Source organism: Coregonus clupeaformis, unplaced genomic scaffold (genome assembly GCF_020615455.1).
Source record: "Coregonus clupeaformis isolate EN_2021a unplaced genomic scaffold, ASM2061545v1 scaf3707, whole genome shotgun sequence".
Taxonomy (NCBI): Eukaryota; Metazoa; Chordata; class Actinopteri; order Salmoniformes; family Salmonidae; genus Coregonus; species Coregonus clupeaformis.
Genome location: NW_025537161.1, coordinates 17,360 through 40,547, shown reverse-complemented (window position 1 = coordinate 40,547; position 23,188 = coordinate 17,360). Strand labels below are relative to the sequence as shown.

The 23,188-nt window shown below is 49.6% G+C and overlaps 2 protein-coding genes across 3 annotated transcripts; both read left to right on the top strand.

Annotated features, from left to right (window-relative positions):
• The first annotated feature begins 7,875 nt into the window (after positions 1 to 7,875).
• On the top strand, positions 7,876 to 9,694 carry LOC123490351. Its single transcript, XM_045220391.1, has 2 exons — positions 7,876 to 8,390; positions 8,478 to 9,694. Exon 2 carries the CDS (start codon positions 8,708 to 8,710, stop codon positions 9,566 to 9,568), a length of 861 nt encoding a protein of 286 aa, XP_045076326.1. The 5' UTR covers positions 7,876 to 8,390; positions 8,478 to 8,707; the 3' UTR covers positions 9,569 to 9,694.
• A 6,838-nt stretch (positions 9,695 to 16,532) lies between these two features.
• On the top strand, positions 16,533 to 18,305 carry LOC121562583. Of its 2 annotated transcripts, none has more exons than XM_041874807.2 (2): positions 16,533 to 17,185; positions 17,273 to 18,305. In XM_041874807.2, the coding sequence occupies exons 1-2, from the start codon at positions 16,756 to 16,758 to the stop codon at positions 18,145 to 18,147; spliced, it is 1,305 nt and encodes a 434-aa protein (XP_041730741.2). In that variant the 5' UTR covers positions 16,533 to 16,755; the 3' UTR covers positions 18,148 to 18,305. The 2 variants fall into 2 exon arrangements, with proteins under 2 accessions (XP_041730741.2, XP_041730740.2); XM_041874806.2 differs by having other exon boundaries at positions 16,534 to 16,969; positions 17,057 to 18,305.
• The last annotated feature ends 4,883 nt before the right edge of the window (positions 18,306 to 23,188 follow it).

Here is a 23,188-nt window from a genome sequence, read left to right as displayed (position 1 = left end):
CCCCAGTATCTCTATTTGCACATAATCTCTTGCACATCTAGCATTCCAGTGTTAATACTATTGTAATTATTTTGCACTATAGCCTATTTATTGCCTTACCTCCATAACTTGCTACATTTGCACACACTGTATATATATTTTTCTGTTGTATTTTTGACTTTATGTTTTTTACCCCATATGTAACTCTGTGTTTGTCATGAGCCCTCTCACTCCACCGGGTTACCACCTTAATTTGTTTCCACTATCTTCCACTCTGCTCACCTCCCTCTCTCTACTCAGCCTAACTAGCTCCACCTGTCCCTGCTCTGCTCGGCTCTAATTACTCTGCCAGCTGCGCTGCATTACCCACTAACCTCTCCCAGTATTTAAGGCCCTGTCTTTCAGCTCTCCGGTGTCAGATCGTCTGCAAAGCTCACACCCGGAACCTGTTTGCTCGCGCTTCTGGCTCACCCTGGTTTTGTGACCCCCGGACCTGCCTGTTTTTTGGATACTCTTCTGCCTCAGGAGATCCAGACCTGCTTCTGCCATTACGACTCCTGACTACTCTTCAATCCCGGTAACTCTGACCAGCCTTCTGCCTTGCTACTACGTATTTTGGATTTCCCTTGAACTGTACTGCTGCCTGGTTTCATTCCGCCCTGTTGTGTCTGTGTCTCCCCCAGGACTTCTGGACCACCCACCACCGGCTTCATAGGACGCATCGCTGCCACTGGGGGGCACAGACCCAGCGCATTGGACGGGATCCCTGTTACCCTGGAGCCTTCATTCACTCCCCTACTTCCCTTTTCCCTTAAGTTTAATAAACTTTCTGGTGTGACGCAATTGTGGTCCCCTGGTCGTCTGTCTGAATCGTGACAGTACGATCTGACCATTATGGACTCAGCGCACACTTTCCCGACATGGAAACCGATGAGCATGAGCAGCAGTTCCAGCAGCAGCAACAACAACTCGCCATGATCATTCAACTCCTCACCAACCTTACCCCAGCCAGTCTGCCCACCAGCCCAGCCCCCGAGTTACCTGCCCCGGTCATTGCAGCCGCTGCTCGGAACCCAAGATTGGAAACCCCGAGCGGTTCAACGGCGATTCAACCCAGGTCCGGCCATTCCTGACTAGCTGCCGACTTCAGTTCTCCTTGCAGCCAAGGACCTTCGCCACGGAGGGGGCTAAAGTTGGGTATGCCATCACTCACCTGACGGGCCGAGCTCGACTCTGGGGAACAGCAGAGTTCGAACGTCAAACCCCCGCATGTGCAACCTTCGACCTGTTTGCTGAGGAGATGCTGAAGGTGTTTGACCTGGATTCACCCACCGCAGAGGCGTCTCGTGAACTGTTCAGTATTCGACAAGGCAGACGTGCAGTCGCAGACCATTCCATCGACTTCCGAACCCTGGCTAGACGAAGTTCTTGGAACACACCATCGTTGGTGGACGCGTTCTTCCATAGTTTGGCTGACTATATCAAGGACGAGTTGGTCTCCCCATGAACTGCCTTCCACTCTTGATGAAGCCATCGCACTGACTGTCAGGATCGACAGAAGGATACAGACCCGTCGTCGTGAGAGGGGGCGCCAAGGTCCACCTACTACCGGCATTCGGAGAGATCCGACTGGGCTCCTGTCATCTACTGCCACTCACCCAGGTCAGCTTGATCAGTCTGAGCCTATGGAGATTGGGCGAGCCTCCCTCACTCCTGCAGAGCGCCAGCGCCGCTCACCTCAAACCTCTGCCTCTATTGTGGAGGTGATGGACATCGTGTGGTAACCTGCCCTTTAAAGGGCCGAAGCTCACCGGGCGTAGGGGGAGTCCGGTTGAGTTCAATGACCATCCAGTCCTCCGACCGCAAACCCCTGCTGCAAGTTCACCTCCGCCTCTCTGACTCAACTCACACCCTGGCTGCTCTGGTGGATTCTGGCGCCGAAACCAACATAATGGACATCAAGCTGGCACGCCAACTGGGACTGGAGAACCTCCGTTTGACACCTCCTATTCCTGCCCGGGCACTGGACGGACACTTACTCGGATCGGTCACTCATGTCACGGCCCCGGTCTCGATGGGTCTGTCCGGAAACCATCAAGAAACTATCCAGTTTCACCTGCTCCCCTCTCCAGGCCAACCCCTCATCCTGGGTTACCCATGGCTCCGCCGGCACAACCCTCAGCTCGACTGGGTGACCGGGGTGATCAGGGAGTGGGAGAGGACTGCCACCGAACCTGCCTGCTTGCTGCCGCACTACCCCCCTCGGCCAGTACCTACTAACTCCGCTCCTGACCTCTCCAATGTCCCAGAATGCTACCATGGTCTCAGAGAGGTGTTTAACAAAGCAAGAGCCACATCTCTGCCCCCTCACCGACCGTACGACTGTGCCATCGACCTCCTCCCTGGAACAGCTCCTCCAAGGGGGTCGTCTTTATTCGTTGTCTGCTCCTGAAAGAAAGTCCATGGAGGACTACATCAATGGCTCTCTGTCCGCAGGATTAATCCGTTCATCTTCATCTCCTGCTGGTGCTGGCTTCTTCTTTGTGGGGAAGAAGGACGGATCTCTTCGCCCCTGCATCGACTACAGGGGACTCAACGACATCACAGTGAAAAACCGTTACCCTCTGCCTCTGCTCACCTCTGCTTTTGAGTTGCTCCAGGGAGCCACTGTTTTTACCAAGTTGGATCTCAGAAACGCTTACCACCTAGTGCGGATCCGGGAGGGAGATGAATGGAAAACCGCATTCAATACACCAACAGGCCACTACGAGTATCTGGTTATGCCTTTTGGCCTCACCAATGCTCCTGCTGTGTTCCAGGCTCTAGTGAATGATGTACTGCGGGACATGTTAAACAAGTTTGTCTTCGTTTACCTGGATGACATCTTAATTTACTCCAGAAACCTGTCTGAACACACCCGCCATGTCCAGCAAGTCCTTCATCGTCTTCTGGAGAATTCCCTCTACGCCAAGGCAGAGAAATGTGAGTTTCACGTCAAGACAGTGGCCTTCCTGGGGTACATAGTGGCAGAAGGAAGTATCCAAATGGATCCTGCCAAAGTATCAGCAGTCACTTCATGGCCAGTTCCGGAGAACAGAAAGAAGCTGCAACAGTTTCTGGGGTTTGCTAACTTCTATAGGAAGTTTATCCGGAACTACAGTACCGTTGCTGCCCCTCTCACTGCTCTAACCAGCACCAAGCAACCCTTCACCTGGACCCCAGCAGCCGACAAAGCCTTCAGTACCCTCAAGGTGAGGTTCACCTCCGCTCCCATCCTCCAGATGCCTGATGTGGACCGGCAATTCATTGTGGAGGTGGACGCCTCGGATGTGGGAGTTGGTGCTGTGATTTCTCAGTGGGCTGCGGAGGATAGGAAGCTCCATCCCTGTGCCTTTTTCTCACGTCGGTTGTCCCCCTCTGAGTGCAATTACGACATAGGGAACCGTGAGCTGCTGGCTGTGAAGCTTGCCTTGGAGGAGTGGCGTCACTGGCTGGAGGGGTCCACCATTCCATTTCTCGTTTGGACCGATCATAAGAACTTGGAGTACATCCGCACGGCCAAACGGTTGAACTCCAGGCAGTCCCGCTGGGCCCTGTTCTTCACCAGGTTTAATTTCACTCTGTCATACCGGCCTGGATCACGCAACACCAAGCCAGACGCCCTCTCCCGTCAATTCCAGAAGGATGACAACCCCTCCAAGGATCCTGTGTCGATTCTGCCAAGTCCCTGCATCGTTGCAGCTCTGACCTGGGCTGTTGAGGAACAGGTGCTGGAGGCTCTCCGTAACCAGCCAGGTCCCAGCACTTGCCCAGCTGACCGCCTTTTTGTCCCCGAAGACCTGAGGTCCCAGGTCATTCAGTGGGGACATGACTCCCGCCTAGCTTGTCACCCTGGCTCCACCCGCACTTACAACCTGCTCGCCCAGAGGTTCTGGTGGCCCTCTCTGAGGAAGGATGTACGGGAATTCGTCCAAGCCTGCCCCATCTGCAACCAACACAAGTCGTCCTGCCAGCCCCCAGCCGGATTGCTGCAGCCCCTGCCTGTGCCCAGACGTCCCTGGTCTCACATCGCCCTTGACTTTGTCACGGGGCTGCCCCCTTCAAGTGGCATGACCGTCATTCTCACCATCGTTGACCGTTTCAGCAAGATGGCACACTTCATTCCCCTCCCCAAGCTCCCAACCGCCAAGGAGACCGCCCAGGTGGTCCTGGAACACGTCTTCCGGATCCACGGACTGCCAAGGGATGTTGTTTCTGACCGTGGTCCACAATTCTCCTCCGCTTTTTGGAAGGAGTTCTGTCACCTGCTGGGAGCCACAGTCAGTCTGACTTCCGGATTCCATCCCCAATCCAATGGGCAGTCAGAGCGGGCTAATCAGGAGCTCGAGAAGGCACTGCGATGCATGACTTCACGCAACCCCCCACTCCTGGTCGCAGCAATTGACATGGGTGGAGTACGCACACAATTCTCTGACCTGCTCTGCCATCGGTATGTCCCCTTTCCAATGTGTTTATGGATACCAGCCTCCTCTATTTGCCAGCCAGGAGGAGGAGGTTACTTGCCCATCTGCACTTGCTTTTGCCCGTCGATGTCGCCGCACCTGGTCACAAGCCCGAGCCACACTCCTCAGGTCCGTTGCCAGCTACACTACCGGGGCCAACCGTCGGAGAATTCCTGCTCCCACCTACCATGTTGGTCAAAGGGTGTGGTTGTCATCGAAGAACCTGCCACTCAGGGTGGAGTCGCAGAAGCTGGCACCTCGGTTCATTGGCCCATTCCCTATCATAAGAGTGATTAGCCCAACTGCTGTCCGGCTCCAACTGCCTAATTCCCTGAGGGTGCACCCCACTTTCCATGTGTCTAAGATTAAGCCCATCCATGAGAGTCCGCTGGTCCCTGCTGCGCCTGGTCCTCCTCCTCCACGGCTCGTCGATGGTGGCCTGGTTTACACCGTCCGCCGCCTGCTTCGGTCCAGACGGAGGGGTAGGGGTCTCCAGTACCTCATTGACTGGGAGGGCTATGGACCTGAGGAAAGGACCTGGGTGCCAGCTAGTCGGATTGTGGATAGGACTCTCATCACCGCTTTCCACCAACGGCATCCTGATCAACCTGCAATCCGTAGGGGCCGCCCCAGAGGGGTCCCTAACCGTCCGGCCCGCTCGGCTTCCTGTCCTGTGCCTGATCCTGTCTCGGGACCTGTCCCATCTCCCGACCACGGCCCTCCGGCTTCCTCCGAGGATGAGGACGTTCACTCGGACCGTTCGGAGGAGTTCTAGCCCTCCTCCGGCTCCCCTCCTCCCGCCCGGCGTGGTGTTGCTCTTGGGACTTCTGGGGCCGTCCCTTGGGGGGGTTCTGTCATGAGCCCTCTCACTCCACCGGGTTACCACCTTAATTTGTTTCCACTATCTTCCACTCTGCTCACCTCCCTCTCTCTACTCAGCCTAACTAGCTCCACCTGTCCCTGCTCTGCTCGGCTCTAATTACTCTGCCAGCTGCGCTGCATTACCCACTAACCTCTCCCAGTATTTAAGGCCCTGTCTTTCAGCTCTCCGGTGTCAGATCGTCTGCAAAGCTCACACCCGGAACCTGTTTGCTCAGCGCTTCTGGCTCACCCTGGTTTTGTGACCCCGGACCTGCCTGTTTTTGGATACTCTTCTGCCTCAGGAGATCCAGACCTGCTTCTGCCATTACGACTCCTGACTACTCTTCAATCCCGGTAACTCTGACCAGCCTTCTGCCTTGCTACTACGTATTTTGGATTTCCCTTGAACTGTACTGCTGCCTGGTTTCATTCCGCCCTGTTGTGTCTGTGTCTCCCCCCCCCCAGGACTTCTGGACCACCCACCACCGGCTTCATAGGACGCATCGCTGCCACTGGGGGGGGCACAGACCCAGCGCATTGGACGGGATCCCTGTTACCCCTGGAGCCTTCATTCACTCCCTACTTCCCTTTTCCCTTAAGTTTAATAAACTTTCTGGTGTGACGCAATTGTGGTCCCCTGGTCGTCTGTCTGAATCGTGACAGTGTTGTTTTTATTGCACTGCTTTGCTTTATCTTGGCCAGGTCGCAGTTGTAAATGAGAACCTGTTCTCAACTGGCTTACCTGGTTAAATAAAGGTGAAATAAAAAATAAAAAAATAAAATAAAAATGGTGTCCTCCGAAACGTGACCCACCAAACCGCGCTCCTTAACACCCGCCCACTTAACCCGGAAGCCAGCCGCACCAATGTGTCGGAGGAAACACCGTTCCTTGCCATAGGTTTTCAAGCAGATTTAAGTCAAAACTGTAACTCGGCCACTCAGGAACATTCACTGACTTCTTGGTAAGAAACTCCAGTGTAGATTTGGCCTTGTGTTGTAGGTTATTGTCCTGCTGAAAGGTGAATTAATCTCCCAGTGTCTGGTGGAAAGCAGACTGAACCAGGTTTTTGTCTAGGATCTTGCCTGTGCTTAGCTCCATTCCCTTTCTTTTTTATCCTGCAAAACTCCCCAGTCCTTAACGATTACAAGCATACACATAACATGATGCAGCCACCACTATGCTTGAAAATATGAAGAGTGGTACTCAGGAATTTGTTGTATTGGATTTCCCCCAAATATAACGCTTCACTATGCTTGAAAATATGAAGAGTGGTACTCAGTAATTTGTTGTATTGGATTTCCCCCAAATATAACGCTTTGTATTCAGGACAAAAAGTGAATTGCTTTGCCACATTTTTTGCAGTATTACTTTAGTGCCTCGTTGCAAACAGGATGTGTGTTTTGGAATATTTTTTATTCTGTACAGGCTTCCTTCTTTTCAATCTGTCAATTAGGTTAGTATTGTGGAGTAACTACAATGTTGTTGATCCATCCTCCATCACAGCCATTGAACTCTGTAACTGTTTTTAAGTCACCATTGGCCTCATGGTGAAATCCCTGAGCGGTTTCCTTCCTCTCCAGCAATTGAGTTAGGAAGGACGCCTGTATCTTTGTAGTGACTGGGTGTATTGATACACCATCCAAAGTGTCATTGATAACTTCACCACGCTCAAAAGGATATTCAATGTCTGCTTTTTCAATTTTTACCCATCTACCAATAGGTGCCCTTCTTTGCGAGGCATTGGAAAACCTCCCTGGTCTTTGTGGTTGAATCTGTGTTTGAAATTCACTGCTCGACTGAGGTACCTTACTGATAATTGTATGTGTTGGGTACAGAGATGAGGTAGTAATTCAAAAATCATGTTAAACACTATTATTGCACACAGAGTCCATGCAACTTATTATGTGGCTTGTTAAGCAAACGTTTACTCCTGAACTTATTTAGGCTTGCCATAACAAAGGGGTTGAATACTTAGTGACTCAAGACATTTCAACTTTTCATTTGTTATTAATTTGTAAAAAATTTGAAAAACATAATTCCACTTTGACATTATGAGGTATTGTGTGTAGGCCAGTGACACAAAATCTCAATTTAATACATTTTAAATTCAGGCTGTAACACAACAAAATGTGGCAAAAGTCAGGGGTGTGAATACTTTCTGAAGGCACTGTATGTGCAACAAGTCCTCTCTCTCTCTCTCTCTCTCTCTCTCTCTCTCTCTCTCTCTCTCTCTCTCTCTCTCTCTCAACAGTAATTCTTCCCTCAGATTATGCATGTATGAACTAGACATTGAAGCATTCAGCCCAAAGTGAGAGGTTTAAAAAATACTTTCTTAGCCACCAAAGTACCATGTCTTTAAACATTTGGTTTCCAGGGGGGCAGTGCGGGCCATGAGGAAGGCCAAAAAGTGTCTCACTCCCTGGGTCAGAAAGCTCATAATTAGCTGGGTCATCGCAAGCACCAGCACCAGTGTAGATACTACCATGACCTGGTAGTATATGAGGAGCTGTAGGTCACGGGGCATTTGCCAAAGTCGTAGGAGAAAGCAGTTTAGAGACAGGGACTGCACGTCAAACTAATTGCCAAATGTATCCAAAGAGATGAATTAATGAATTATCTGAATTAATGAATACAATGAGGAGCAGGTTACAACATTCTGGAACTCGTGATGTTATAATCAGATTCTTCTATTACATCATGTTGGGTCCATATCTTGTGTATGTTTGACAGTGAACAGTAAACCAATTCACTTTTACAAAGCACAGCTAGCCAACTAGTAGTTTGACTTGGAATTTGTACTGCCTACTTTTGAAAGACAATTTCTTTAATCAAAATGGCACAGCTCTCCCAGAAGGGTGGGCTGTGCAACATGAAGATGTTATTGTTGGCTGTTATTTTCTGTCTCCTTTCGCCTGTTGCTGCAAATGTGTTGGTGTCTTCAGAGCACATGACTTTGATGCCAGGGAAGGACCACCCTATTCTGAACAACCCTGATGCTACAAAAGAACAAGTTGATAGTTTACGGGTGAAAGACGATTCTTCTCCAGGTAACGTGGGCCAGTTGACAAAAGGATATTCCTCAAAAAATGTCAAAGACCCCCCGGACTTTGTAGAGCCCCTGATTTATGTTCCAGAGCACAAGCCGTTGATGCCAGTGAAGGACCACTCTGTTCAGAACAACCCTGATGCTACAAAGGAGACCAATTTTAAGTCATTGCTGGAACAACTTGAGAGTTTACGGGTGAAAGACGATTCTTCTCCAGGTAACGTGGGCCAGTTGACAAAAGGATATTCCTAAAAAAATGTCAAAGAGCCCTCGGAGCTTGTAGAGCCCCTGATTTCTGTTCCAGAGCACAAGCCTTTGATGCCAGTGAAGGACCACCCTGTTCAGGACATCCCCAATGTTGCAAAATGGACCAAAATGGTGCAAGTGGACCAGATGCTGGAACAACTTCAGAGGATGAAAGATGATACTTTCCCAGGTAAAGCTAAAGTCCCACAGATGATTGTGGAGAAACGTATTCCTTATCTACAGGCTTACAAGCAAAAAGCATTGCAAGGTGACAACAACGTCTTCAAAGAAAATCTTCAGGCTCCAGCTCCAAAAGCTCAGAAGAGCACCCTGAAGATCAAACCCAGAGTCAACATATTGACTGACCCTTCTTACTCCGAGCCACTTGTGAAGGTGAACCTGATTTTGGGGCTCGTTTTCTATGGCTTCATCGTAATAGTGGTTCTCTATGATGCTGTGAGAATCTCCAAGGAGGCTAGAAGGCGATCTGATGCTATTGCCACTGCCAGGTTGAAGAAGAGGGAACCAGCCACCGCTGAACCACAGACACTGGCATCCAGAGTTCGGGAGAGCATCTCTTCACGGTTTGGTTTGAAACAAGCATCATCCACACCACAGTGTGCCCCCATTTCTGACGATTCTGCAAAAGAGTTGCAGAAGTCAAAGGAGTTCATCTCCACTAAGGACAAATCTGAGTCGGAAAAGAGACCTGGAAAGAGTGCTGTCAGCCTGAGAGAGTGTGAGCCGCCTCTGCCTAGCATCCCAGATAACTTCCTTGTGCCTGACTCTGAGCCTGCCATCCAGGTGGCATTGAACCCATTCGAAACTAAGCTAGCGAAAATTGTATCTGAAAATGCTGAGGCATCCAACTACGAGGCAACCGAGAAGCCCTGCTACACACAGTCTGGGCTCACTGAGGTTTGCGTCAATTAAGACTGAGGACTACTTCTTAAACCAAGTGATATTGAATAAAAGCTGCAGATATTAAATCTCCAAATGAGATCACATGGAGACTGCCACCTTTGAAGACTTCCATTTTCTGTTTGTAATTTAATGTCTTTAGAATAGTAATAAAAATATATTGCATTTAAAACATATGTTTCAAGTTATTTTTGGGGTATTTTGATTTGTTGTTGTACTGTTGTGTTGTAAATGCAATATGCAACATTATTTAATTGATAAAATAATATATTTTTCAGAGAAAAAAAATAGTTAAACATTAAAGAGATTCTTCTGTACTTTTTTATACTTTTTGCCAGTAGTTCTGAAAGTAGCACTCACGAGCCAAAAGTGTTCCCCGAGATTTGCGTACTACTGTCACGATCGTCGAAGGAGGAGGACCAAGGTGCAGCGTGACATGCAAACATACTTTATTATCAATAGTGATAACACGATAAACAAAACAACAAACGATAACGTGACGTCCTAGGTATAATACAACCAACACGGAACACGATCCCACAACTACTGTGGGAAAACAGCCTGTCTAAATGTGGTTCCCAATCAGAGACAACCAGCAACAGCTGACACTCGTTGCCTCTGATTGAGAACCACTCTGGCCAACATAGAAATAGAACAACTAGATAATTAACATAGAACACAAAACACATAGAATCTACACACCCTGGCTCAACATATAGAGTCCCCAGAACCAGGGTGTGACAGTACCCCCCCCCCAAAGGCGCGGACTGCGACCGCGCCTAAAAATAAACAAAACAGGGGAGGGCTGGGTGGGCATTCCTCCTCGGAGGCGGTTCCGGCTCCGGGCTTGACCACCACCCTCCAACAATCCCCCGTAGTGCCCCTGGTCCGGTCTGGCCCCGCTGGCTGGAGCTGGACTGGACATCGTAGGAGCGGATTGCTTAGGCTCCGGTGTGGAGCAGCTGACCGGTACCTGACCAGGCACCGGTGACCCAGGCACGGGTTGTGCCGGACTGACGACGCGCACCCCTGGCTTGGTGCGTGGAGCAGGAACGGGCCGGACCGGGCTGACGATGCGCACCCCCAGGCTTGGTGCATGGAGCAGCAACGGGCCGTACCGGGCTGACGATGCGCACCCCTGGCTTCGTGCGTGGAGCAGGAACGGGCCGTACTGGGCTGACGACTCGCACCCCTGGCTTAGTGCGAGTGGCAGGAACAGGCCGTACCGGGCTGACGACTCGCACCCCTGGCTTAGTGCAAGTGGCAGGAACAGGCCGGGCCGGGCTGGCGACGCGCACCGTAGGCTTGGTGCGGGGAGCAGGAACTGGCCGGGCCGGGCTGGCGACGCGCACCATTAGCTTGGTGCGGGGAGCAGGAACAGGCCGGGCCGAGCTGGCGACGCGCACCGTAGGCTTGGTGCGAGGGGCAGGAACAGGCCGGGCCGGGCTGGCGACGCGCACCATTAGCTTGGTGCGGGGAGCAGGAACGGGCCGGGCTGGCGACGCGCACCGTAGGCTTGGTGCGAGGGGCAGGAACAGGCCGGGTCGGGCTGGCGACGCGCACCATTAGCTTGGTGCGGGGATCAGGAACAGGCCGGGCCGGGCTGGCGACGCGCACCGTAGGCTTGGTGCGAGGAGCAGGAACAGGCCGGGCCGGGCTGGCGACGCGCACCGTAGTCTTAGTGCGATGGGCAGGAACGGGCCGTACCAGGCTGGAGACGCGCACCATTAGCTTGGTGCGGGGAGCAGGAACAGGCCGGGCCGGGCTGGCGACGCGCACCGTAGAGTTGGTGCGAGGGGCTGGAACAGGCCGGGCCGGGCTGGCGACGCGCACCATTAGCTTGGTGCGGGGAGCAGGAACAGGCCGGGCCGGGCTGGCGACGCGCACCGTAGGCTTGGTGCGAGGGGCAGGAACAGGCCGGGCTGGCGACGCGCACCATTAGCTTGGTGCGGGGAGCAGGAACAGGCTGGGCCGGGCTGGCGACGCGCACCGTAGGCTTGGTGCGAGGGGCAGGAACAGGCCGGGCCGGGCTGGCGACGCGCACCATTAGCTTGGTGCGGGGATCAGGAACAGGCCGGGCCGGGCTGGCGACGCGCACCGTAGGCTTGGTGCGAGGAGCAGGAACAGGCCGGGCCGGGCTGGCGACGCGCACCGTAGTCTTAGTGCGAGGGGCAGGAACGGGCCGTACCAGGCTGGAGACGCGCACCATTAGCTTGGTGCGGGGAGCAGGAACAGGCCGGGCCGGGCTGGCGACGCGCACCGTAGAGTTGGTGCGAGGGGCTGGAACAGGCCGGGCCGGGCTGGCGACGCGCAACATTAGCTTGGTGCGGGGAGCAGGAACAGGCCGGGCCGGGCTGGCGACGCGCACCGTAGGCTTGGTGCGAGGGGCACGAACAGGCCGGGCTGGCGACGCGCACCATTAGCTTGGTGCGGGGAGCAGGAACAGGCCGGGCCGGGCAGGCGACGCGCACCGTAGGCTTGGTGCGAGGAGCAGGAACAGGCCGGGCCGGGCTGGCGACGCGCACCGTAGGCTTAGTGCGAGGGGCAGGAACGGGCCGTACCAGGCTGGAGACGCGCACCATTAGCTTGGTGCGGGGAGCAGGAACAGGCCGGGCCGGGCTGGCGACGCGCACCGTAGAGTTGGTGCGAGGGGCTGGAACAGGCCGGGCCGGGCTGGCGACGCGCAACATTAGCTTGGTGCGGGGAGCAGGAACAGGCCGGGCCGGGCTGGCGACGCGCACCGTAGGCTTGGTGCGAGGGGCACGAACAGGCCGGGCTGGCGACGCGCACCATTAGCTTGGTGCGGGGAGCAGGAACAGGCCGGGCCGGGCAGGCGACGCGCACCGTAGGCTTGGTGCGAGGAGCAGGAACAGGCCGGGCCGGGCTGGCGACGCGCACCGTAGGCTTGGTGCGACGGGCAGGAACGGGCCGTACCAGGCTGGAGACGCACACCATTAGCTTGGTGCGGGGAGCAGGAACAGGCCGGGCCGGGCTGGCGACGCGCACCGTAGGCTTGGTGCGAGGGGCAGGAACAGGCCGGGCCGGGCTGGCGACGCGCACCATTAGCTTGGTGCGGGGAGCAGGAACAGGCTGGGCCGGGCTGGCGACGCGCACCGTAGGCTTAGTGCGAGGGGCAGGAACAGGCCGGGCCGGGCTGGCGACGCGCACCATTAGCTTGGTGCGGGGAGCAGGAACAGGCCGGGCCGGGCTGGCGACGCGCACCGTAGGCTTGGTGCGAGGAGCAGGAACAGGCCGGGCCGGGCTGGCGACGCGCACCGTAGGCTTGGTGCGACGGGCAGGAACGGGCCGTACCAGGCTGGAGACGCGCACCATTAGCTTGGTGCGGGGAGCAGGAACAGGCCGGGCCGGGCTGGCGACGCGCACCGTAGGCTTGGTGCGAGGGGCAGGAACAGGCCGGGCCGGGCTGGCGACGCGCACCATTAGCTTGGTGCGGGGAGCAGGAACAGGCTGGGCCGGGCTGGCGACGCGCACCGTAGGCTTGGTGCGAGGGGCAGGAACAGGCCGGGCCGGGCTGGCGACGCGCACCGTAGGCTTGGTGCGAGGAGCAGGAACAGGCCGGGCCGGGCTGGCGACGCGCACCGTAGGCTTGGTGCGAGGGGCAGGAACAGGCCGGGCCGGGCTGGCAACGCGCACCATCAACTTAGTGCGGGGAGCAGGAACGGGCCGGACCGGACTGGTGACACACACCACTTGCTTGGTGTGAGGAGCGGGACTGGGTTTCTTCATAACCCTCTGCTCCCTCAGCTGCCTACACAGTTCCTCTCGCCGTGCCTCTACTTTCTCCTTCTCCCTTATCGCCTCCAGTAGCTCCTCCCTCTGAACCACTAACTCCTGCTCCCTCTGGACCAATAGCCCCCTTAACCTGGTGGCCTCCTCACCTAACCTCCCAATACGCCCTGTAGCTGCCTCCTGCTGCCCCGTCGCCCATGCCGTGTGCCCCCCTCCTAAAAATATTTTGGGGTTGCCTCTCGTCCGTCCGCCGACAACACTGTTGACGCCGTTGCTCCTCTCCTGCCTGGGTCTCCCCCTTCATAGCCTTCCGATACCGGACGGCCTCCTCCTCCGTAATCTGCCCCCAACCGAGGAGGACATCCACCAGAGTTACCTCCTGCGTGTGTTCCTGGACACGCTGCTTGGTCCTGGTATGGTGGGATCTTCTGTCACGATCGTCGAAGGAGGAGGACCAAGGTGCAGTGTGAAATGCAAACATACTTTATTATCAATAGTGATAACACGATAAACAAAACAACAAACGATAACGTGACGTCCTAGGTATAACACAACCAACACGGAACAAGATCCCACAACTACTGTGGGAAAACAGCCTGTCTAAATGTGGTTCCCAATCAGAGACAACCAGCAACAGCTGACACTCGTTGCCTCTGATTGAGAACCACTCTGGCCAACATAGAAATAGAACAACTAGATAATTAACATAGAACACAAAACACATAGAATCTACACACCCTGGCTCAACATATAGAGTCCCCAGAACCAGGGTGTGACAACTACGTCACATATGTGCAGATACAGTGCCTTCAGAATGTATTCATACCCCTTGACTTAATCCACATTTTGTTGTGTTACAGCCTGAATTCAAAATGGATTAAATAGATTTTTTCTCACCCATCTACACAACATACAGAAATATCTAATTTGCATAAGTATTCACACCCCTGAGTCAATACATGTTATAGTGGTCCTCTGTAGCTCAGCTGGTAGAGCACGGCGCTTGTAACGCCAGGGTAGTGGGTTCGATCCCCGGGACCACCCATACACAAAAATGTATGCACGCACGACTGTAAGTCGCTTTGGATAAAAGCGTCTGCTAAATGGCATATTATATTATATTATTATATATAATCACCTTTGGCAGCAATTACAGGTGTGAGTCTTTCTAGGTAAGCCTCTAAGAGCTTTGCACACCTCGATTGTATGATATTTGCACATTATTATTTTAAAAAATCTTCATGCTCTGTCAAATTGATTGTTGATCATTGCTAGACAACCATTTAAGTCTTGCCATATTTCTTATTTTATTTGTAAAAAAAATTACCCCCTTTTTCTCCCCAATTTCGTGATATCCAATTGCGATCCAATTACAATCTTGTCTCATTGCTGCAACTCCCCAACGGGCTCGGGAGAGGCGACGGTCGAGTAATGTGTCCTCCGAAACGTGACCCACCAAACCGTGCTCCTTAACACCCGCCCACTTAACCCGGAAGACAGCCGCCTCAATGTGTCGGAGGAAACACTGTTCCTTGCCATAGATTTTCAAGCAGATTTAAGTCAAAACTGTAACTCGGCCACTCAGGAACATTCACTGTCTTCTTGGTAAGAAACTCCAGTGTAGATTTGGCTTTGTGTTGTAGGTTATTGTCCTGCTGAAAGGTGAATTAATCTCCCAGTGTCTGGTGGAAAGCAGACTGAACCAGGTTTTTGTCTAGGATCTTGCCTGTGCTTAGCTCCATTCCCTTTCTTTTTTATCCTGCAAAACTCCCCAGTCCTTAACGATTACAAGCATACACATAACATGATGCAGCCACCACTATGCTTGAAAATATGAAGAGTGGTACTCAGTAATTTGTTGTATTGGATTTCCCCCAAATATAACGCTTCACTATGCTTGAAAATATGAAGAGTGGTACTCAGTAATTTGTTGTATTGGATTTCCCCCAAATATAACGCTTTGTATTCAGGACAAAAAGTGAATTGCTTTGCCACATTTTTTGCAGTATTACTTTAGTGCCTTGTTGCAAACAGGATGTATGTTTTGGAATATTTTTTATTCTGTACAGGCTTCCTTCTTTTCAATCTGTCAATTAGGTTAGTATTGTGGAGTAACTACAATGTTGTTGATCCATCCTCCATCACAGCCATTAAACTCTGTAACTGTTTTTAAGTCACCATTGGCCTCATGGTGAAATCCCTGAGCGGTTTCCTTCCTCTCCAGCAACTGAGTTAGGAAGGACGCCTGTATCTTTGTAGTGACTGGGTGTATTGATACACCATCCAAAGTGTCATTGATAACTTCACCACGCTCAAAAGGATATTCAATGTCTGCTTTTTCAATTTTTACCCATCTACCAATAGGTGCCCTTCTTTGCGAGGCATTGGAAAACCTCCCTGGTCTTTGTGGTTGAATCTGTGTTTGAAATTCACTGCTCGACTGAGGTACCTTACGGATAATTGTATGTGTTGGGTACAGAGATGAGGTAGTAATTCAAAAATCATGTTAAACACTATTATTGCACACAGAGTCCATGCAACTTATTATGTGGCTTGTTAAGCAAACGTTTACTCCTGAACTTATTTAGGCTTGCCATAACAAAGGGGTTGAATACTTAGTGACTCAAGACATTTCAACTTTTCATTTGTTATTAATTTGTAAAAAATTTGAAAAACATAATTCCACTTTGACATTATGAGGTATTGTGTGTAGGCCAGTGACACAAAATCTCAATTTAATAAATGTTAAATTCAGGCTGTAACACAACAAAATGTGGCAAAAGTCAGGGGTGTGAATACTTTCTGAAGGCACTGTATGTGCAACAAGTCATCTCTCTCTCTCTCTCTCTCTCTCTCTCTGAACAGTAATTCTTCCCTCAGATTATGCATGTATGAACTAGACATTGAAGCATCCAGCCCAAAGTGAGAGGTTTAAAAAATACTTTCTTAGTCACCAAAGTACCATGTCTTTAAACATTTTGTTTCCAGGGGGGCAGTGCGGGCCATGAGGAAGGCCAAAAAGTGTCTCACTCCCTGGATCAGAAAGCTCATAATTAGCTGGGTCATCGCAAGCACCAGCACCAGTGTAGATACTACCATGACCTGGTAGTATATGAGGAGCTGTAGGTCACGGGGGCATTTGCCAAAGTCGTAGGAGAAAGCAGTTTAGGGACAGGGACTGCACGTCAAACTAATTGCCAAATGTATCCAAAGAGATTAATTAATGAATTATCTGAATTAATGAATACAATGAGGAGCAGGTTACAACATTCTGGAACACGTGATGTTATAATCAGATTCTTCTATTACATCATGTTGGGTCCATATCTTGTGTATGTTTGACAGTGAACAGTAAACCCAATTCACTTTTACAAAGCACAGCTAGCCAACTAGTAGTTTGACTTGTAATTTGTACTGCCTACTTTTGAAAGACGATTTCTTTAATCAAAATGGCACAGCTCTCCCAGAAGGGTGGGCTGTGCAACATGAAGATGTTATTGTTGGCTGTTATTTTCTGTCTCCTTTCGCCTGTTGCTGCAAATGTGTTGGTGTCTTCAGAGCACAAGACTTTGATGCCAGTGAAGGACCACCCTATTCTGAACAACCCTGATGCTACAAAAGAACAAGTTGATAGTTTACGGGTGAAAGACTATTCTTCTCCAGGTCATGTGGGCCAGTTGACAAAAGGATATTCCTCAAAAAATGTCAAAGAACCCCCGGACTTTGTAGAGCCCCTGATTTATGTTCCAGAGCACAAGCCGTTGATGCCAGTGAAGGACCACTCTGTTCAGAACAACCCTGATGCTACAAAAGAGACCAATTTTAAGTCATTGCTGGAACAACTTGAGAGTTTACGGGTGAAAGACGATTCTTCTCCAGGTAACGTGGGCCAGTTGACAAAAGAATATTCCTCAAAAAATTCTAAAGAGCCCTCGGAGCTTGTAGAGCCCCTGATTTCTGTTCCAGAGCACAGGCCTTTGATGCCAGTGAAGGACCACCCTGTTCAGGACATCCCCAATGTTGCAAAATGGACCAAAATGGTGCAAGTGGACCAGATGCTGGAACAACTTCAGAGGATGAAAGATGATACTTTCCCAGGTAAAGCTAAAGTCCCACAGATGATTGTGGAGAAACTTATTCCTTATCTACAGGCTTACAAGCAAAAAGCATTGCAAGATGACAACAACGTCTTCAAAGAAAATCTTCAGGCTCCAGCTCCAAAAGCTCAGAAGAGCACCCTGAAGATCAAACCCAGAGTCAACATATTGACTGACCCTTCTTACTCCGAGCCACTTGTGAAGGTGAACCTGATTTTGGGGCTTGTTTTCTATGGCTTCATCGTAATAGTGGTTCTCTATGATGCTGTGAGAATCTCCAAGGAGGCTAGAAGGCGATCTGATGCTATTGCCACTGCCAGGTTGAAGAAAAGGGAACCAGCCACCGCTGAACCACAGACACTGGCATCCAGAGTTCGGGAGAGCATCTCTTCACGGTTTGGTTTGAAACAAGCATCATCCACACCACAGTGTGCCCCCATTTCTGACGATTCTGCAAAAGAGTTGCAGAAGTCAAAGGAGTTCATCTCCACTAAGGACAAATCTGAGTCGGAAAAGAGACCTGGAAAGAGTGCTGTCAGCCTGAGAGAGTGTGAGCCGCCTCTGCCTAGCATCCCAGATAACTTCCTTGTGCCTGACTCTGAGCCTGCCATCCAGGTGGCATTGAACCCATTCGACACCAAGCTAGCCAAAGTTGTATCTGACAATGCTGAGGCATCCAACTACGAGGCAACCGAGAAGCCCTGCTACACACAGTCTGGGCTCACTGAGGTTTGCGTCAATTAAGACTGAGGACTACTTCTTAAACCAAGTGATATTGAATAAAAGCTGCAGATATTACATCTCCAAATGAGATCACATGGAGACTGCCACCTTTGAAGACTTCCATTTTCTGTTTGTAATTTAATTTCTTTAGAATAGTAATAAAAATATATTGCATTTAAAAAATATGTTTCAAGTTATTTTTGGGGTATTTTGATTTGTTGTTGTACTGTTGTGTTGTAAATGCAATAGGCAACATTATTTAATTGATAAAATAATATATTTTTCAGAGAAAAAAAATTGTTAAACATTAAAGAGATTCTTCTGTACTTTTGTATACTTTTTTGCCAGTAGTTCTGAAAGTAGCACTCACGATCCAAAAGTGTTCCCCGAGAATTGCGTACTACGTCACATATGTGCAGATACAGTGCCTTCAGAATGTATTCATACCCCTTGACTTAATCCACATTTTGTTGTGTTACAGCCTGAATTCAAAATGGATTAAATAGATTTTTTCTCACCCATCTACACAACATACAGAAATATCTAATTTGCATAAGTATTCACACCCCTGAGTCAATACATGTTATAATCACCTTTGGCAGCAATTACAGGTGTGAGTCTTTCTAGGTAAGCCTCTAAGAGCTTTGCACACCTCGATTGTACGATATTTGCACATTATTATTTAAAAAATTCTTCAAGCTCTGTCAAATTGATTGTTGATCATTGCTAGACAACCATTTAAGTCTTGCCATATTTCTTATTTGTAAAAAAAAATTACCCCCTTTTTCTCCCCAATTTCGTGATATCCAATTGCGATCCAATTACAATCTTGTGTCATTGCTGCAACTCCCCAACGGGCTCGGGAGAGGCGACGGTCGAGTAATGTGTCCTCCGAAACGTGACCCACCAAACCGTGCTCCTTAACACCCGCCCACTTAACCCGGAAGCCAGCCGCCTCAATGTGTCGGAGGAAACACTGTTCCTTGCCATAGATTTTCAAGCAGATTTAAGTCAAAACTGTAACTCGGCCACTCAGGAACATTCACTGTCTTCTTGGTAAGAAACTCCAGTGTAGATTTGGCTTTGTGTTGTAGGTTATTGTCCTGCTGAAAGGTGAATTAATCTCCCAGTGTCTGGTGGAAAGCAGACTGAACCAGGTTTTTGTCTAGGATCTTGCCTGTGCTTAGCTCCATTCCCTTTCTTTTTTATCCTGCAAAACTCCCCAGTCCTTAACGATTACAAGCATACACATAACATGATGCAGCCACCACTATGCTTGAAAATATGAAGAGTGGTACTCAGTAATTTGTTGTATTGGATTTCCCCCAAATATAACGCTTCACTATGCTTGAAAATATGAAGAGTGGTACTCAGTAATTTGTTGTATTGGATTTCCCCCAAATATAACGCTTTGTATTCAGGACAAAAAGTGAATTGCTTTGCCACATTTTTTGCAGTATTACTTTAGTGCCTTGTTGCAAACAGGATGTACAGTGGGGGAAAAAAGTATTTAGTCAGCCACCAATTGTGCAAGTTCTCCCACTTAAAAAGATGAGAGAGGCCTGTAATTTTCATCATAGGTACACGTCAACTATTACGGACAAATTGAGAATTTTTTTCTTGAAAGAAACAAGATGTTATGTTTTTAGACTCACTTTTCTATCCGTCACCTCTTCCCCTAAGGCTTCAATCACGCCCGAGCATTCCATCCCGGGCGTGACGAGCGGCGACGGCAGCAGCTCATACAACCCCTGTCTCCCCAACAACTCGGCGAAGTTCAGACCACACGCCTTGTCCCGCACCAGCACCTCTGCGCTCTTCAGGCTTGGCTTTCCCTTTTTCATCTGGAGCTTCACTTTGTCATAGCCTCCATAGCCCGTTAGGAACAAAGCACGATAGGTGAAAACTTCCTCCTCGGGAGCCACAGGCGCTTTGTCCGGGGTCGCCGCCGCAGGCTCGTCTACTGGCTCTTCCGCGGGGGATGGCTCACCCTCTTGGGCTGCCTCCGATGGAGGTTCCTCAGTAGGTGGGTTCTCTGTCTTCTCCTCTGTGGGTTCTTGCTGCTGTTGTACCGGTGCCTCTTCGCCAGACATGATCGGGATCACGAAAATAGCCTATTTTTCTCAATGCGCTTTTCTTTTTTTTATAGTTCTGTTTCAAAGGTTTACCTGATAGCCTAAAAAAATACCTTACCGAAGAAGTTGCAGTACAATTATATAATTTTCGTAAACTAGCCTATTGCAGTGCACAATTCCACTGTAAAAATATAGATAGCCTATTACAACAGGTTAAACCAGGAGGTGATTTTCGTGCGTACACCCTAGCCAGGAAAGTGACAGACCTCTACTTCGCAATGGAGAGCAGTGCGCAGTCAGACGGGATGTGGCCACTGTTAAATGCCGGAAAGTGGATTTTTTGTCAGAGGAGGGGAGCGAAAGAAAGAGGTCGTCGGAGCTCGCTTAGCAACAGGTGGCGTTGCCATCAAGGTGCATGGGGCTCACAGGCCTATGTCAACAGTGATATAGAAAGGATGATGACCAAAATATAGCCTAGAGATAGAACAAGAAGACCAATTTTCAACAAGCTTAAACATTTTGGTCTACTTTTGCAATCTATTATTGATCTCAAGACATTCGGTTCTCTGGAAACAACAAGAGGCCTACTGCAGAAACAGGCACATTTTCAATGACATTGTGTAAAAAGACAATTAGAACCAGTGTGGAACCATTGACATAATAATATAATAATAATATGCCATTTAGCAGACGCTTTTATCCAAAGCGACTTACAGTCATGCGTGCATACATTTTTATTTATTTTTTGTGTATGGGTGGTCCCGGGGATCGAACCCACTACCTTGGCGTTACAAGCGCCGTGCTCTACCAGCTGAGCTACAGAGGACCACAAAATATACCCAAAATATACCAGACATAATGAAACCCGTAGTCAGGAAAGTTGTTGTGTTGTCCCAGTCTGTGAAACAGGAAGTCACTATATGGGTGATAAAGATGTGGCCAAGGGGGCATGGCAGGAAATGCCTGAGTTAATAGAGAGCTGCCATCTTTCACTTCCATCTCCTCTGGTTTGTAGGGGTCTGATTGAGGGGCAAAAAATCCACCACAAAACACCAGAACATTGCCAAAAAGAGTTGAACCAGCTCACCTGCTTTTACACTATGGGTTGACTATTATATGTTCAATGTTCATTTTGAAAATATATTTTAAAAAGGAATAGTTTCACCATATTAAAACGAGAGTTCAGTTCACATAACAGGGTTAACCTTAAAATGAGGGACAGACATAAATTAATCATTAATCACACGAAATAAACAATAATCTTCAGAAATGACTTTGTCAAAGCAAGAACATAACTAGGGGGTTTGCAATGATGGTGAAAACTTGGGAGACGTTTTGGGATTAAGTGGGTCAAAATTAAAAAGGCACTCGCTGTCTTTGTTGCAGGTGCATGGTAACAATTGAATAACATGAGAGAAGAAATAAGAAAACCTCACACTGCTCTTGCTAGTATCACTTCTCTTTATTATTAAGCTTGCTTTTGGGCTTAAAATGAGTAACAGTTCTTTGTTGGGTTTCTAAGCCAGAAACAGTATTTTGGGAAAAAACATGTTTAAGTTTAATTTTGCCAAATAATTTAAACAGATCTACTTTCGTATCAAAGGGTTTGTCTGTACATATAGGTACAAAAGAGAGGCCCGTAGATAAGACTGAGACTTGTGCGTCAGTGAGCTCTTTTTGGAGAGGTTAATCACCACGTGCTGCTGTAGCTCCGTGTCCACCGCCTGTGGGTAAAAATATTCCTAGAAGTCGGAAAAATTGGACGAGTGACATGTCAGAATGCAGATGTTTGGCACTTTAGCAAATAAAATCGGATTTATTGAATTTATTTATTGACGACAACATACACTATATATACAGAAGTATGTGGACACCCCTTCAAAGTCGTGGCTTCGGCTATTTCAGCCACACCCGTTGCTGACAGGTGTATAAAATCGAGCACACAGCCATGCAATCTCCATAGACAAACATTGACAGTAGAATGGCCTTACTGAACAGCTCAGCGACTTTCAACGTGGCACCGTCATAGGATGCCACCTTACCAACAAGTCAGTTCGGCAAATGTCTGCCCTGCTAGAGCTGCCCCGGTCAACTGTAAGTGCTGTTATTGTGAAGTGGAAATGTCTAGGGGCAACAAAGGCTCAGCAGTGAAGTGGTAGGCCACACAAGCTCACAGAACACGACCGCTGAGTGCTGAAGCGCAGAAATTGTCCTCGGTTGCAACACTCACTACCGAGTTCCAAACTGCCTCTGGAAGCAACATCAGAACAAGAACTGTTCCTCTGGAGCTTCATGAAATGGGTTTCCATGGCCGAGCAGCCGCACACAAGCCTAAGATCACCATGCCAAGCGTTGGCTGGAGTGCTGTAAAGCTCGCCGCCATTGGAAATGAGTTCTCTGGAGTGATGAATACATGTAGTGAATATTGTGTACATTGCTTTGTGCATTGTCTTGTGCTGCCACCTGCAGCTGAATGGATGTCATGGCATTCTCTTTGTGCAGGATGCGCACCAACAAGTCAATGGAAAGAATGGCCTTTGGAAGAAAATAGCTCCATGTAGCTTATCGCCTCTCCTCGAGTGTGATATTACAATGTCTGTCTACACGAGATGGAAAGTATTCTTATCCCTTTTCTCAAAACACATTTAACTCATGTATGTCCTGGCCTCTATGGTGTAAGCTACAATGTGGGACCCAAGTCTGACAGTCCAAGTCTGACAGTCCAGTCCTGTTCTGTAATAGGCCCATATGAAAATGTATGCACGTACTACTGTAAATCGCTTTGGATGAAACCGTCTGCTAAATGGCATATATAATATAATACAAAGTAGGATTTGAGTTGGACGCTCAATATTCGTGTATGCCCTCTCTCACCAGAAGATGGCGATAGAAACCTGGTCATTGTATCAATGCAAGACCAGTGCAGACGTGTTGCGTCTGACCGTGATCTCAGAACACGGAACTAAATCTCTGCAGATGTTTGGAGA

What these genes read in the sequence shown, in the direction of transcription:
- LOC123490351 (XM_045220391.1), top strand. Translation starts at nt 8,708, where the DNA reads ATGCCAGTGAAGGACCACCCTGTTCAGGACATCCCCAATGTTGCAAAA.
- LOC121562583 (XM_041874807.2), top strand. Translation starts at nt 16,756, where the DNA reads ATGGCACAGCTCTCCCAGAAGGGTGGGCTGTGCAACATGAAGATGTTA. An exon ending in GAAAGACGATTCTTCTCCAG is followed by an intron (nt 17,186 to 17,272) that starts GTAACGTGGGCC and finishes TTTCTGTTCCAG; the next exon opens with AGCACAGGCCTTTGATGCCA.